The sequence below is a fragment of the Gymnoscopelus microlampas genome, assembly GCF_963454915.1.
Source record: "Gymnoscopelus microlampas genome assembly, chromosome: 11".
Lineage (NCBI taxonomy): Eukaryota > Metazoa > Chordata > Actinopteri > Myctophiformes > Myctophidae > Gymnoscopelus > Gymnoscopelus microlampas.
In genome coordinates, this window is record NC_139948.1 from 29,120,933 (window position 1) to 29,135,673 (window position 14,741).

At 41.2% G+C, this 14,741-nt stretch overlaps 1 protein-coding gene across 1 annotated transcript; it reads right to left on the minus strand.

Moving 5' to 3' along the window:
• Positions 1 to 6,381: 6,381 nt before the first annotated feature.
• On the minus strand, positions 6,382 to 9,423 carry LOC311054701 (uncharacterized protein; the record flags this gene model as incomplete). The annotated part of the gene is made up of 4 exons (XM_084070705.1): positions 9,400 to 9,423; positions 7,548 to 8,144; positions 7,298 to 7,417; positions 6,382 to 6,739 (listed from the first exon to the last, which is right to left on the minus strand). The coding sequence occupies exons 2-4, from the start codon at positions 8,021 to 8,023 to the stop codon at positions 6,382 to 6,384; spliced, it is 954 nt and encodes a 317-aa protein (XP_083926831.1). The 5' UTR covers positions 8,024 to 8,144; positions 9,400 to 9,423.
• Positions 9,424 to 14,741: the final 5,318 nt, after the last annotated feature.

A 14,741-nucleotide genomic window follows, 5' to 3' on the forward strand; every position in this document is an offset into this window, starting at 1 on the left:
AAATTCACATTTACCCCTTTACTCCCTGGGACAATCATGATACTGTATTCCATATTACTGAATTCTTTATATTCACTCTTGATTACCCTGTGATATTAAGATAATTTTCATCCTGAAAAACTTACCGCAGAGATTGCTTGCGCTCTTTGTCCTCATGTTGTATCCCATTGTCATATCTATCCATTCTATCAGCTGTGTGGATAAACTAAAATCAAATTATAAGAATGACAAATCTTTTGAAGAGAGATGAGATACATTGTCCAGTTAATATTTATCACTTTAGATTTTTCTTTGTTTTAACACAATAATGGCTTATGTAGGCAGGATTATGTTCCAACAAAATGTAACGACCCTGTGCAATTCACAGATTGTCAGTGATTTTGTACCCTAATAATAATGTAAGAATATTATCCCTTCAATATTAGACATTGCGATAATATAATTTTGTGCAAGCATTTACAGTATATTCAGACTACATTCAGCTATTCAAAGGTAAATCACAGATTTATTTTGCATAACCCCTTGATCATCAACCCCCGGGGTACTACCCCACTTTGACAATAGCTACATAGCGCTACACAATCTCAAATTAAAATTCTACAACTTTAATACATTATTGTCAAACCAATAACACGTTTTGGGTGTAATTATGCTGTGAAATACTGTTAATACTTTTTGTGTTATCCTAAGTAAGAATCTCTCTCAATATGACTCCCTAGAGTTTACTCCAGACAGCAAGCTGCTTAGTTGGCTTGGTATTGCAAATGACCTGTGCCTGTACTTACAGTATTGCCAAAATAATACAGTTTTCAGTCACTGACTGAAACAGCTAAAATATATTCATTACTAACTGTAAATGTAACCAGAAGGCCGAACATACAGTACTTACTTTCTATCGTCTCGGTTTGGATAATCTCCTTGTCATTGTTGATGTTCATCAACTCACTCCCCAGTAGTTTATATACAGGACGCCTGTTCCATTCTGAAGGAATGAGGGAGGCTCCAAGGAACTGTGACACTGACATGATCCCTGAAATATTAGTGTCAGATCAGGGTCATGTCAAGGAAAAACAAAACACCATGAAAGGAGTAGTCGAAAGGAAAATGACAGCTCACATCTATTATACAAGTCAAGTAATTTGTATTTGTGTAGCACATTTCCTGCAGGTGCAAACTCATCTTGGCCAGCAGTTTTGAAGACGCAGAATAAATCATAACCATCGAAAAGGACAGCGTGGAGCCTAGTTGATTGATGCGTGATTAAAACAACGGGAAAGCATCTGTGTCATTTTAGATTTTAGAGTTGGCAGATCTACAAGCTCACAGCGCATCACTTCCTGCCATGCTGTGTACAGATGTACAGCTTGTACATCTGCTATTTATTTTTTATTTTTTTTAATCTTGAAAGTGTGAGAACTACTGATTTAGAAGGCATTGATAGTGCTCCATGTCATCCATCTCTCCAAGAAACACACAGGTCATCATCAAGTGTGATGACACTGAGTACATTGTGTATTGCAGCAAGACTCAGCTTCCGCCCTAATACACAAAGGTCATACTGTACAGGCAAAGAGAGGTTTGTGCCAATCAATACAATCTGCAAAAAACTAAGCCTATTGTGCCTGTGCCTTCCAGCTTGACAGGCTGATTTTTTTTTTGATAGGAAAAACAACACATGGAGGAACTAAAAGGCCTAAGTCACTTTGGTTTGACAATAAATCTTGAGGAGTCATTGCCTGTAGTCAAAGGTTATGCACAAATATTATATGGCAACAACACGAATGAGGCCCCCAAGCGCACCGTTGACCCGATCCGCACCAAACTTGGAACAACCACTGACTGTTCACTTCAGGGGTCTGCCATCAGAATAGCCACAACAAGGGCCACATGTGGTCCCCACTGGGGCCCCTGAGTGCCACAAGTGCACCGTTGCTCCGCGTCCGATACGCACCAAACTTGGCACAAACACTGTTCAGGGGCCTGCCATGACATAGTCATGGCATGGCATAGTCCTATATATATACACACACATATATATATATATATATATATATATATATAATTGCATGTTACAATTAATTGTTAATAATAATAATGTTGTATGTTTATCATTATGTATACATTTTATCTGTTTGTGTGCGTGCGTGCGTGCGTGCGTGCGTGCGTGTGTGCGTGTGTGCGTGTGTGTGTGTGTGTCTCATAGAGTTAAAAATAATAGAGAGGGCACCCGAAATCCCCTCCCATCCACTTGCATTGAGTTGCTCACCCAGCGCATGAAGCGAATTCACCCCTTCTTCCGGGTTAAAAATTGTGATGGGCGTAGCCTATTTGGGGCCACTGTGATACGTTCTGCGTCACAGAAGTGACGTGTTTTACGTCACAGAGGTGCGCGGCCCCGTGCGCAAGCTTGTGAGTCAAGCCCATTGGTCGAAACCGTTTTCGCTCGTACATTGTGCAGTGGCCCCGTCCGTTTAAAGGAGAATTCCGGTCATTTTAAGTGTTATGTTTGATGTGTGTCAAATCACTTACCAGCGTAGGAATGAAAATCGCGTAACTCCACAGAGCCCCCTATCGACCCCCACCGTTGTCATTATAGGAGGATATAGGATAGCCCAAATTCGCCTATTTTAACCAATGCAAAGTCTGTTTTTTTGCTTCTAGTACTCATTGTTGAGTCCCATGATAATGTAACAGGCGCTAAAACTCCCGACAAGCTAACGGCTAATAACAAACGAGCTAACGCTGGGGCTGCTTATCTCTCTGCATGGCAGCCCCAGGTTGCCAGGTCGGGAGAGAAACCAGCAACCAGCATTAGCTCGTTCTGTTATTAGCCGTTAGCTTGTCGGGAGTTTTAGCGCCTGTTACATTATCATGGGACTCAACAATGAGTACTAGAAGCAAAAAAACAGACTTTGCATTGGTTAAAATAGGCGAATTTGGGCTATCCTATATCCTCCTATAATGACAACGGTGGGGGTCGATAGGGGGCTCTGTGGAGTTACGCGATTTTCATTCCTACGTTGGTAAGTGATTTGACACACATCAAACATAACACTTAAAATGACAGGAATTCTCCTTTAAGCTGCAGTATCTACGAAAGGCCAGCATGTCCATTTCGATTCAATGCAATCACTGGGTTCTGGGGGCTTGGTGTGTCGCTGTGTGGAGTTTGAATGTTCTCCCCGTCTCTCCTAGGGTAGGTACCCTCACAAAAACATGCAGTAATCCTGGTCTCTATACTGCTTCCCCCTGGTCAGCCGGGGCGCCTGATGGAGGGGAAATGAACTGGTTGGAATAACGTGTTCCTTCCACACGCTACATCCTCCCGGGGAAACTCCCCCCTGTCAGGTGATAAGAAGGCTTGTTAGCTCTCATGCATTGAAGGAGGCATGAGCTCGGCTCTAGGCTCTCCCTAGACTGGCAGAGGGAGTGTAGCGCCCAGGATTACTTAGACAATTGGCACTGGGTGAACAAAAATGGGTTACAAAATCGTGGGATAAAATGTTAAGTAAAAAAAAACAACATATGACCCAGTCATATTATACCAGGTTGCTCTCTCCAGCGTCCCCACACGGAACCAAATGGACCTGTACCCTTTCGCTGGCGGACTAACAAAAACGGCCAAAATGGCAGTGAATAGTAAATAGTTTATGAACGGAGCTAAATCAGTTTGTGTGCCTCAGTAAGGGCTTGTGTGCGTTTTTTCTGGGTCGCTGTTGGAGGCGGCGCTGTGTGTGTGTGTGTATGTGTGTGTGTGTGTATGAGGAGTCAAGTCAATAGTTTGTTTGGTGGCGACGACCACACTTTTTTTTTCAAGTGTAGATGTAGACCAGGTTTTGCAACCTGGTAAAAATAACCCAAGTTAATGCTGGAAGCTTTCCATGAGCACCAGTAGGATACCTTCAGTCCATTTACCCCTCCACAGGTGTCAGCAGTTACTGTAAGGTGCTGTCTTATCAGTTATCAGTCCTTCCTTAGGTTTCATTTTCCTTTCTTCCTTTATTTGCTTTTAACCCCTTCAGTGCCTGATTCTGAACAGAAATATCTACCACAAACTAAATACTTTTGGACAAAATAGGCAAAACACATATTTGATATTAACTGGTGCACTATGCACTGAGACCATGCAAAACATGGTCTTATACCTATTTCTCTTTTGCCACTCAATGGGCTGACAAGAATTCACGGCATGTTCTTTTGTTAATCATCTACTTGTGTGAAGAGTTTATGACTCTGACTGATGATCCATTGCCATGCATTTGACTCACGAAAATATAGTGCCTGCCCTGAACACACAACATGAGTGTCATGTTGTGTCAATACACTGAGCCACTGAGACTCACTGAACTCAACCTCTACTTGTTCCCAAAACTCAAAATATAATTGCAGGCTTGAAAACACAAACTCAACATCTTCATCTAGTGCTTAACATCTTGAACCAAAGACTCCTTCAGTGTCTTTGTATGTCCTCTGACAGCTTTTCACTCTAAATCTTAAAGGATCTACACCATTAATTAAAAAAATATATATATTTAATATCATATTGTTTATGTCCCTCAAACGTTTTTCAAAAGGTTAGAGCCTAAATCAAGTCTCAGATATACTCATTCCAACTAACTTCTCTCTGGCTTATAAAGCACTTTCACCTGCAATACCACATTGTCCTGTTTGGCACGGGGCACTATTGAGCCAGTTTGTATGCATGTTATCTCCTGGTTCTGTGTGGAAAAAGTAAAAAAATAAATATACGGATATTTTTGGTTGGAACTGAAAAACGGGAGGGATTGTGAATCAGTTTGGCCTGTTTTGAGATCAATTTACAGAAAACCCCAGATTTGCTGTGAAAGCAATTCATGGTGTAGTCCCTTTTACCTGAGTATGATCTTTGAAAACATATACCTCCCGGGCCACATACTGTACAGTCCCTGTAACTATAACATTTCTTGGTGTTCTCTACCAATAGTTTAATCACAGAACAAGTTACTGCAGTATGTTGTTACTTTGGTTACATTGGAATTGTGAAAATCACATTATCTTCAAATAATCCTGCTTGAATTCTTCATAAGGGGTTTAAATAGTATTTTAGAAACAGAACAAGTCACAATATGATTGCTGCTGTGCTATTGTTTAATTAGCTACTACCACACAGCTAATATAAGCCACCATGACGTGCTTGTTCAGTGTAGAGTTAAATTATTTCCATTTCTCTTCCACTGAATCAGAGGTTCATTTAGACACTTCAGCTCAGGAATAACCAATACCATTTATTAACCATTATATAGCATATATAACATTACAGCAATATTAATCATTTACTGCAATGATATTGCATTCAGATTTGGCGGTGTGATATTACAGATTACAACGGATCTGAATCACAAATCCCCCAGAGCAGAGCATAAAATACAGTTTACATAAACACAGCATTGAACCTTCAATGCATTAAACTACCACATATCATAGTACAATACACAGAATCATAGTACAATCCATAGAACCACAGTACAATACACAGAATCAACCTATAAAAATATGAACTAAATGCCACAGGGAGGAGGCCGGGGAGGTGGAGGGAATTTGAAAACCTACAGCTGTACAACCAGCTGAGACAGTGAAGCACGTAGAATGAACAGAGAATAGCGAATGAGAATGGCATGAGGTTGAACGTACTGACTTGTGGGAGTATGAATGCATTAACTTGTTAGCGAATGAATGGGGGGGGGGGGGGTCTGGGGAGAGTGAACGTAGTATATAAACCTCCTGCCTTCCGTGCCTACATGAACTATCGCTACGCTGAATTTATATCAGTTAACTAATCATTTTTATGAATAAAATGGCAGACCAAGGTTAATGTTCTTCTTTACTGTTGTCAGCCTGCCTTCACACAGAGAGTTGTGTATCTTCTTCCATGAGTCCAGCTCTGAACACCACAGTGAAGCTCTGGCCCGGATCAACTGTGAGACTTCACTCTGGCTGCCTTTAGCCAGACACATGCTGTCTTTGCAGATGAACATGATGTCAAAACCAAGGAAAAGGGCATTTACAATGATGAAACCAGCCCGAGCTGATTTGGAAAGGGCTAATGTCCCTTTGGCCGCTGCCTGGCCTATATCTGGAATGTCGGAGGCTATCCTAGACACATTGCGGGCTGCTTTGCCTTCCTGGAGCAAAACCTTGCCACGACTCAGCATCTTCAGACCAGAGGCACTATCAATAAAAGAGTCAATGCCTTTTCCAACACCAGCAGCGTTTCCAATGATGTTCCCTACACCCAGGACCACATTCACTTTGTCCTCTGGCAGTATTATGTTTGCTTTATTGGACACCTCTTCTAGATATTCCTGGATGCTCTTCACATCTTCCATGAAATTGTGAAATATCTCATTGACTCTCTTTTGCTGTATTATTTACTGCGATCTCTGTGCCTGTGGTGACTGCACTGTTGATTCCACTGGTAATACCTAGCCCTACCCCGGTCATGGTTAGAGCTAGAGACACTCCAGCTGTTACAGGGATCAAGGCCAGACCAACAATGGAGAGCACGCCTCCAGCTCCCACTGAGCTACCTGCTACACTGGAGATCTTGGCTCTCTTCTTCATCCTATCTAGCTTGACAGCACTTTCCTCCAGTTCAGTTAGAAACTGCAACATTCCTGTTTGACGCTCGCTGAACTCGTTGATGAAGCCAGAGGAGGAATCATCCTGGAACAAGAACCCAACTCTAAAGTGCTGGTCCATCCTGACAGGGAATGGAGAACAAAGATTAAAAAATAAATAAAGAGACTGAACATGATGTGCATTTTTGATCCCATAATAATACATTGGTGCTGGAAATGTCCAGCTTTTTCTACTGGTCATTGATTGCTGTTTGATCTCATAGTCTCCCACTCTGTCTGGAAAAACTACCTTAAAGGGAATGGACAGTGATTTTAAACCTTATTAATATATTTTTCATACTCTCAGTCTCATAGGGGTTACACAGCACTTGACCAATTAACACACCTATCACCTGTCATGTTGTTGGCATGTTTTCTTGTACAGTAGCTACTTCTAGAAGGCTAGCTGCAATGCATACTGGTAGGAATTGTAAAACCATTTCTGCAAGCATGAGAGTCTTGTTGTTATGTAAATAACAGTCATGCCTAGTTGATGTTTCAGTGGATTACATACAGTACAACACCATCAATGTGCCTGGGCACCTTTTAACAGCATACGTTTCTAGATAAAACTAGATTAACCATACGACAGAAGTGATGGATGATTGATAATATTTCTAATCCGAGTGAGTAATATTTACCTGATATCAGTGAGCCATTTGATACGATGGAGCATATCCAGTATGTCACCGTCAGACATATCTGCAGGTAGTTGGACCATGATTTTTGTATTCCTCATCTTCTGAAATTCTCTGACAGAGCTATGAATGAGAGGCCTTACTCAGTTTTTGGAATATGTTGCACTGCATTTTGCACACTTAATATATATATTTTTTTAAGAAAAAAAATGTATTTGGAAACCATTTTGATCGTGATGAGTGCTTAACGTACCTTCTCTCCATCATGTCACAGATATCCTGGGTAATACATAGGTATTTGTCCAGATAAAATGAATGCACTTCCACATTATGAAGGCTGGGAGAGAAGAAGCTACCAGCTTCTCTCTTAAACTGCAGGAGGAGTGGGCAGACCTGGATTGCAGCAGTGATGACAGCCTGAACACTTTTAAAGCTTGTCCCCTCTGGCAACTTGAAAACCTGGTTCTTCTCCACAAACACATGCAGAGAGGTGACTGCCAGTGTTTCCACAGCATCCACAAACTTGTTCAGCATCTCAAAGCCTCTAATAGTGTCCTTAAGGACCACATCCAGCTCCTTCTCCAGCTCCTCACGTCTTCTATCTGAGGTAATTTGGGTCAGCTTGCTCGTCAAGTATTCTCCCAAGGCCTTGCCTCTTTCCTTGGACTTGGTGACATGGTCCATACTCAGATTAATTCTATTTGCCCTCTCTTTGATGTCTATCATCATGTTTCTCTCTGCCGTCCTCTTGCACTTCCATTTTGAAAGAGACAGACAGAATGCTCTCACTGTGACAATGTGACTAAGGGTGTCGGAGGTATACTGGCACAAAGTCTCCTGCAGTTCCTCTCTGTAAATCAAATTACAATATCACATTTCTTTAAGAAATCAATTTCAAAGGAGATAGGAAGTGGGAAAATAACATTTATCCGAAACTAGATATCTGAAAACGGGATTGTCATATAATTTATACGCTAACATACGCTGCATGGGCAAGAACTGTTACTGAAAGTAAGTAGAAGTACAGGGAGCACCGCCCAAGGAGTTTAGATTCAGAAAGTTTATTTGTAATTTTCTGTTATTATATTATTATAGTGTCTACTCTGCTTGGTGAGGATTCACATGGCAATTGCCCTAGTTATCCTCATGATAGAAATTGTGTGATCCATGTGTGCAGTTGTAGCCTATAATTCATTAATTTACTATTTCTGTAGTCTTTAGGGTTTGTCAGACTTCAGTCCATGCAAAGTATTTCCAAAACGTATACAAATACTGCCCTCTGCTGTTATAAAAAATCTCACATCGACTAAGAGGAGCATCCTTTATTTGTGTATATGAGCTGTTATAGTGCTTATATGCCAGTTGCCTTGCCAGTTATTTCATTCTTGCAACATCTAGGTCCAGCATCTTGTACTGCAACATGCACAAAATAGCATGTGCACATTTGGGGTTTAGGGCTAAATTCATGTAAAAGAGTTGATGAAGATACAGTGCATGACCTATAATACTTTAAAAGTTATGATTTACAATTACAGGGTATAATCTAGTTGCAATCAACTGTAAAGTTCAACTCAGACAGCAAAAATTACAAATTCAACCTTATGGTACATGTTGTTGTTCTTGATTAAAATTGATAAAACAACATTGAATCAACTATTTTGATACCTGCCAGATTTTTTATATTGAAAACAAATGGTTGAATGAACAACGATGTAGGGTTACATTTATCACTGAAATGCCAAAATGTAATCAAACATTATATCAACTTTGAGCATACCAAGGAACAACGTATCCCACTTCTAAATGTGTCAGATTGGGGTGATACTGAACATAATGAGCACTTGCAGGTTAGAATCAATGTCACAAATCAATTTTGATTCAATATCAATGTTTTGTTTTGTTTTGTTTTGTTTTGACTTTTACATTTAGATTCAATGCCATTTTAACATGTTTGAGTTGAACAGGAAACAAAAACAAAAAGTAACAATACTGTATGTTGCTATATCAGGCCAAAATCTATTCAAAACACACATAACACTCATGATACTCTGAATTGATCTGGATTGCCATGTGATGTTAAACTGAGTTTCAGCCTGAAAACGTACCGTTGCAGAGCATCCTTGCACTTTTCGTCTTCAAATTGTCTCCATTTTATCAACTGTGAGGATGAAATAGAATGAAAGTATGAGAATGATTACACTTTTGAAGAGATCAAATGACAGGCGAATGCTACATAAAATATTTATTTTCTCTTCTTCAGAATCAAATAGTATTTTGTTTGCCATCAGCAAACACAGGACATCTATCCCTTCCCTAAGACACCCTGACCATCACTCGAAACAACAACCCCCATGCACCCCCAGTCAGGCCTGCAGCAGACTCACCTCTTCAGAGTGACTCCTCACCTCAGCACGTCTTACTTCCAGATATCACTACTACTTGTTGTGTATTTCCTTAGATACTAGTGGTGTTGTGCAGATGTAAGATGGTTACTTGTTTACCGGTGGTGTGGTGTGGTTGGTGTTAGCTGCAGTGGGGGAAGGCCAAGGGTGGCACCTGGTGCAGCAGGTTTGAGTGGCTGTGAACCTTAACAATCCAGTAAATCAGGTCCATTATCCCTCTGTCTTACAGTGGAATACAGGATAGCTTTGTTGTTGGTAAGTGATTTAACCCACTGATTGATTGATTGATTGATTGATGTACTTCATTTAGTCATGAGACATGAGAACAACAGTACATGGAAGTACAAATTCACAATACGAGGTCTACTAAACTGGAAGACTCATAAAAGCACTGAGCTTGTTTCAAATGAGTTCCCCACGCACACAAATCATGATGACATATAAGAGACAGACAGATATACACACTACTATAGAATGTCATACAATCAGTTTACAGGTTACTGGTATGAAGAGTGAAAAATATGTACAAAAGAAGAAAGAGAGAGGGGGGGGGGGGTAGGGGGGTGGGGTAGGTTAGAACTTGGACAGGGGCCATCTTTCAATTGCAGCCTCCTGAAGGTGTAACTTTAAGGCAGTTTTGAAAGTGAGTAGGGTTTTACACTCCTTTACTCCTTTTGGTAGGGCATTCCACATTTTTGATGAATAGCATGAGAACGAGTTCATTCCCTTTGTTGAGCCAAATCTGGGTTGAACATGATTTGTGGAGCTGCCTCTGGTGTTATGATCATGGACTTCATTAACATTTTGGAAGTATTTTGACAAATACAGGGGGATCCCAATGTTGTGGTGTATCTTGAAGACCAGGCCCATAGCAAGTTGCTGTACTCTGTCCTCAACCCTAAGCCACCCAATCCTAGCAAAATGAGCATGGGTTAGATGGGTTTTGTGATTGAGGCCAAGTAGTAGCCTTACAAGTTTGTTTTGGGATGTTTGAAGCCTTGTTTTTAAGGCCTTGGAGGTGTTTTGATACCATGAAGTGCATGCATAATCAAAATGACCTTGTATGAGGGCCCCTGCAAGAATTTTCAGAGTATTCTTACTGACTAGACGATCAATCCTCCACAAATAGCGTATTGCTTGGATGACTGTACTTTAAACCCCCAAACACAACACAACAACAAGGTTAAAAGTTCAATGTGCCAAGTTTATTTGCCAAAATAGTACTGAGGTGAAAAGTACATTATAACAGAGTTTCAAAGTACAATATAAGAGTGTATTTGCCAAAATTGTAGTACTGTTAAAAAATAGAACAAATTGGGAAGAAATGTAAATACCCCAAAAAAATCAAGGATACCAAAAAATGGTCAAATGATCTATGTTAGGATAGAGAAAACATAGCTAAACAGTAGCCTACACAATAAAATTGTACGCAGACTACACACAGGGCCAGTCAGTCCTCTAGCCTGCTTGGCCAGTTTGCCCTGAAAAACTACCAACTACGCACAGAGCCAGTCAATCCACTAGACTACTTGGCCAGTTTGCCCTGAAAAACTAACAACTACGCACAGGGCCAGTCAATCCACTAGACTACTTGATATTGGCCAACTACCATCTTGCGCTGGACCGCTGGTAGTTGTGTAGCTTGTCTTCTGAGACAAGCTGGAGCTGGATGGGGATTAGGCTTGCTTCATTATGCAGCAGCTTCACCAGGAGGACTGCACGTTTCCACGCTGTGCCTTTCGGTTCAGACGGTTATGTCAACCTTCAAAGTTAAAAAACACTTGTGGACAAGAAACCTAATTCAGGTACCCGTCCAGGTGCGCACATGTCCTTGGTGCCCACTCGTCCTAGTGCCCAATTATCCCGGAGCCCACACGTCCAGGTGCTCAGTTATCTCCACCCCTAAGTGCCCACTCATCCAGGTGCCCACATGCCCCTAGTGCCCACACGTCCTAGTGCCCAGTTATCCCGGTGCCCACCTCTCCAGGTGCCTACTCGTCCAGGAGCCAGCATGTCCCTATAGTGCCCACTCGTCCAAGGTGCGAAGTTGCCCAGATGGTTTTGGTGCACACCTTTCCTGTTACCTTACAGTGAAGCTGGTGTCCATTATCCCTCTGTCTTACATTGAGGCTGGTGTCACAGTAGGCTATGTGGCCATGAGAGATGCCTGAAAAGGAGTCTATTATGATTTGTGTCTGTTTAAAAATTGCATATACAAATTAATTGTATTAAACCTTCTCATGTTCCTTTGTTTGTTTCTGTTGGTGGAAAATAATACATGCTGCTCTGCCATGTGTCTATGAGAGCTATTGTCTATATCTATATATACAATTTGAATCCTGCGCCATGTCGGTTGTCAGTATGTACGTACGTTGTATGTGGCCAGTGTGACGTCATATGACATCACGCCAGTGTGACGTAATCTGACATCACGATGAGACGGTATATGACATCACATCCTACCTATAAATTCTAGGATGCCGTCAGATCGCACCAGTTCGACGGCTTCCATAGTGGGTTTTGGTCATTGGAGAGGTGATGCACGTCACCTCTTTCTGAAGTGGGTACTTTCAAAGCCTGCCGTGGATTTAGGAGAGCACAAAACTCTCTCTCACACTGTGAGGTGCCTGTAAGGTGGCACTGCAAAGTGAACGACGCGTCACGCTAGACGTTCGGGCCGCGTAGCGGCCCGAACTTCTAGTAATGTACATATATGTACGCGGCGGCCCTACCTATGTGCCACCACCGATGTGACTGATATGCCCATATATGGAGATCTGTGTGTCTGTCAGTCCTTGTCCCTTTTATGGCCATATATGGAGATCTCTGTATTTGTCAGTCATTGTCCCTTTTTATGGGGATCCCCGATGTCATCAGTATATGCCCAATAACCCATATATGGGCATGCTGATATAACTATTCATAGGCAGGGCCGTGCTTTGCTGTAGGCAAGCCTCGGCAGCCGCCTGGGCCACATCACAGGCAGGGGGCCCCATGAAAAAAAAAAAAAAAAAAAAACTTTTTTTTTTTAAATACATAGAAATAAACAGCTTTCCAATCCATTCCAGGCCTTTAAAAAACAGACAACATGGGCCCCCAAATAGTCAGGAGGGGGCCCCATGAGATCTCCTCAAATTATTATTTAAAATATATATAAATAAACAGCTTTCCAATCCATTCCAGGCCTTTAAAAAACAGACAGCATGGGCCCCCAAACAGTCAAACTTTCAAAAGTAGGGGGCCCTGGTGAAGCAGTGTTGTCGTGGCATTTTTTTTAAATGGGGTCAGTCATGGGGCCCCCTCCTGACTGTATGTTCTCTCTTGCCTTATTGGCAAGAAAGAACATATTGTAATGTCCCTGTATTTTCCCGCAACTTCCTTCTTTGAGGAAGGTAGGCTATTTGGTGCAGGGGGTTGTTAACTGGACTGGTGATCCATGGGTCTCGAGTTCAATTCCTGCTTGCTGCAGTTCTGTTTGGGGAGATCTCATGAGGGGGCCCCATGAGATCTCCTCAAATTATTATTTAAAATATATATAAATAAACAGCTTTCCAATCCATTCCAGGCCTTTAAAAAACAGACAACATGGGCCCCCAAACAGTCAGGAGGGGGGCCCATGAGATCTCCTCAAATTATTATTTAAAATATATATAAATAAACAGCTTTCCAATCCATTCCAGGCCTTTAAAAAACATCAAACATGGCCCCCCAAACACCCAAGAGATCTCAACACTAGGGCCTCCCTCAATCCAGAGTAGATTTATACCATAGCAAATAGAAGCACCATTTGTCACACCACTCTCGAGCACTGCATTTACATTTGAATCAGCACAATCTACTTTGCATGAGAAAGTTAAGTTGAGACACTCTCTCTCTCTGTCTGTCTGTGGAACAATCAAAGTGGAACAATCAAAACAAAACAAAACAATGAATGTACAAATAAATGTTAACTTTGTGGATGGTTTTTAGCATGTAGCTAATTACAATGTGAAAATATTTGGTCTCTCAAGTGATCTGTATCTGAAATCTGAGAACAGCCTAGCCACAGAAACCACCACACATGTTGGCTTTGACATGGTAATGTGTGTTTCACTTCAAATTGAATTGTTCTACTTCAATGGTTTGTTTTTAATGTCAATAATGAAAGTAGCTATTCTTCTTCATAATAACATTTTTTAAGTGCTATACTGTAGTTATAGCAGTGACTGAGACAACAGACTGAAAACAATGCTTTATAACTGAATACCCAATGCCACAATTGGATAGAAAGAAAGAGAGAGAGACAGCAATATTATGTGATATTATTTAATTTCATAACAATTCACTATGAATATAACTTGTAATTAAGTAGTGAGATTAGAATATAATTATCAGACAGATAGACATCTGTCTGTCTGTCTTGGTGTATTTTTAAAAGTTTGCAAATCTCTTTGGCTTTAACCTCCCTGTCTTCATGCAGTTCTGTGGTAGCCATAGCTGAGTGGTTAGTGTGCCCGCCTGGGGAGCCAAAAGCCCTGATAGTCACAGGTTTGATTCCAGGCTGGGCCAGCAATGTGTGTCCCTGAGCAAGACTTTTAACTCCTAATTGTGCTCCACAATGTTTACAATCATACATTTCCCAAACAAATTTGGGAAAATAACTTTATAGCTCGATCTGCTATTTTCATTACTTTCTTTTTTTAAATAAAATTATTTTGAAAAAGGTTGAGTTTTACAATTTTTGTAAAACATTTTTTCATCTTTTTAAATCATTACAAACAAAAATGTAGGAAACAAAAAAATAAAGGGGTATTTTACCCATGACCCTTAAAAATTGGTCCGCGACCCACATATGGGTCCCGACCCAGGGGCCTCATACTGGGGTTTGCCTAGGGCCTCCTTATCCCTAAGCACGGCCCTGTTCATAGGGTGGGCAATATGGTAGAAAATAGCATATGTGTGTGTGTGTGTGTGTGTGTGTGTGTGTGTGTGTGTGTGTGTGTGTGTGTGTGTGTGTGTGTGTGTGTGTGTGTGTGTGTGTGTGTGTGTGTGTGTGTGTGTGTGTG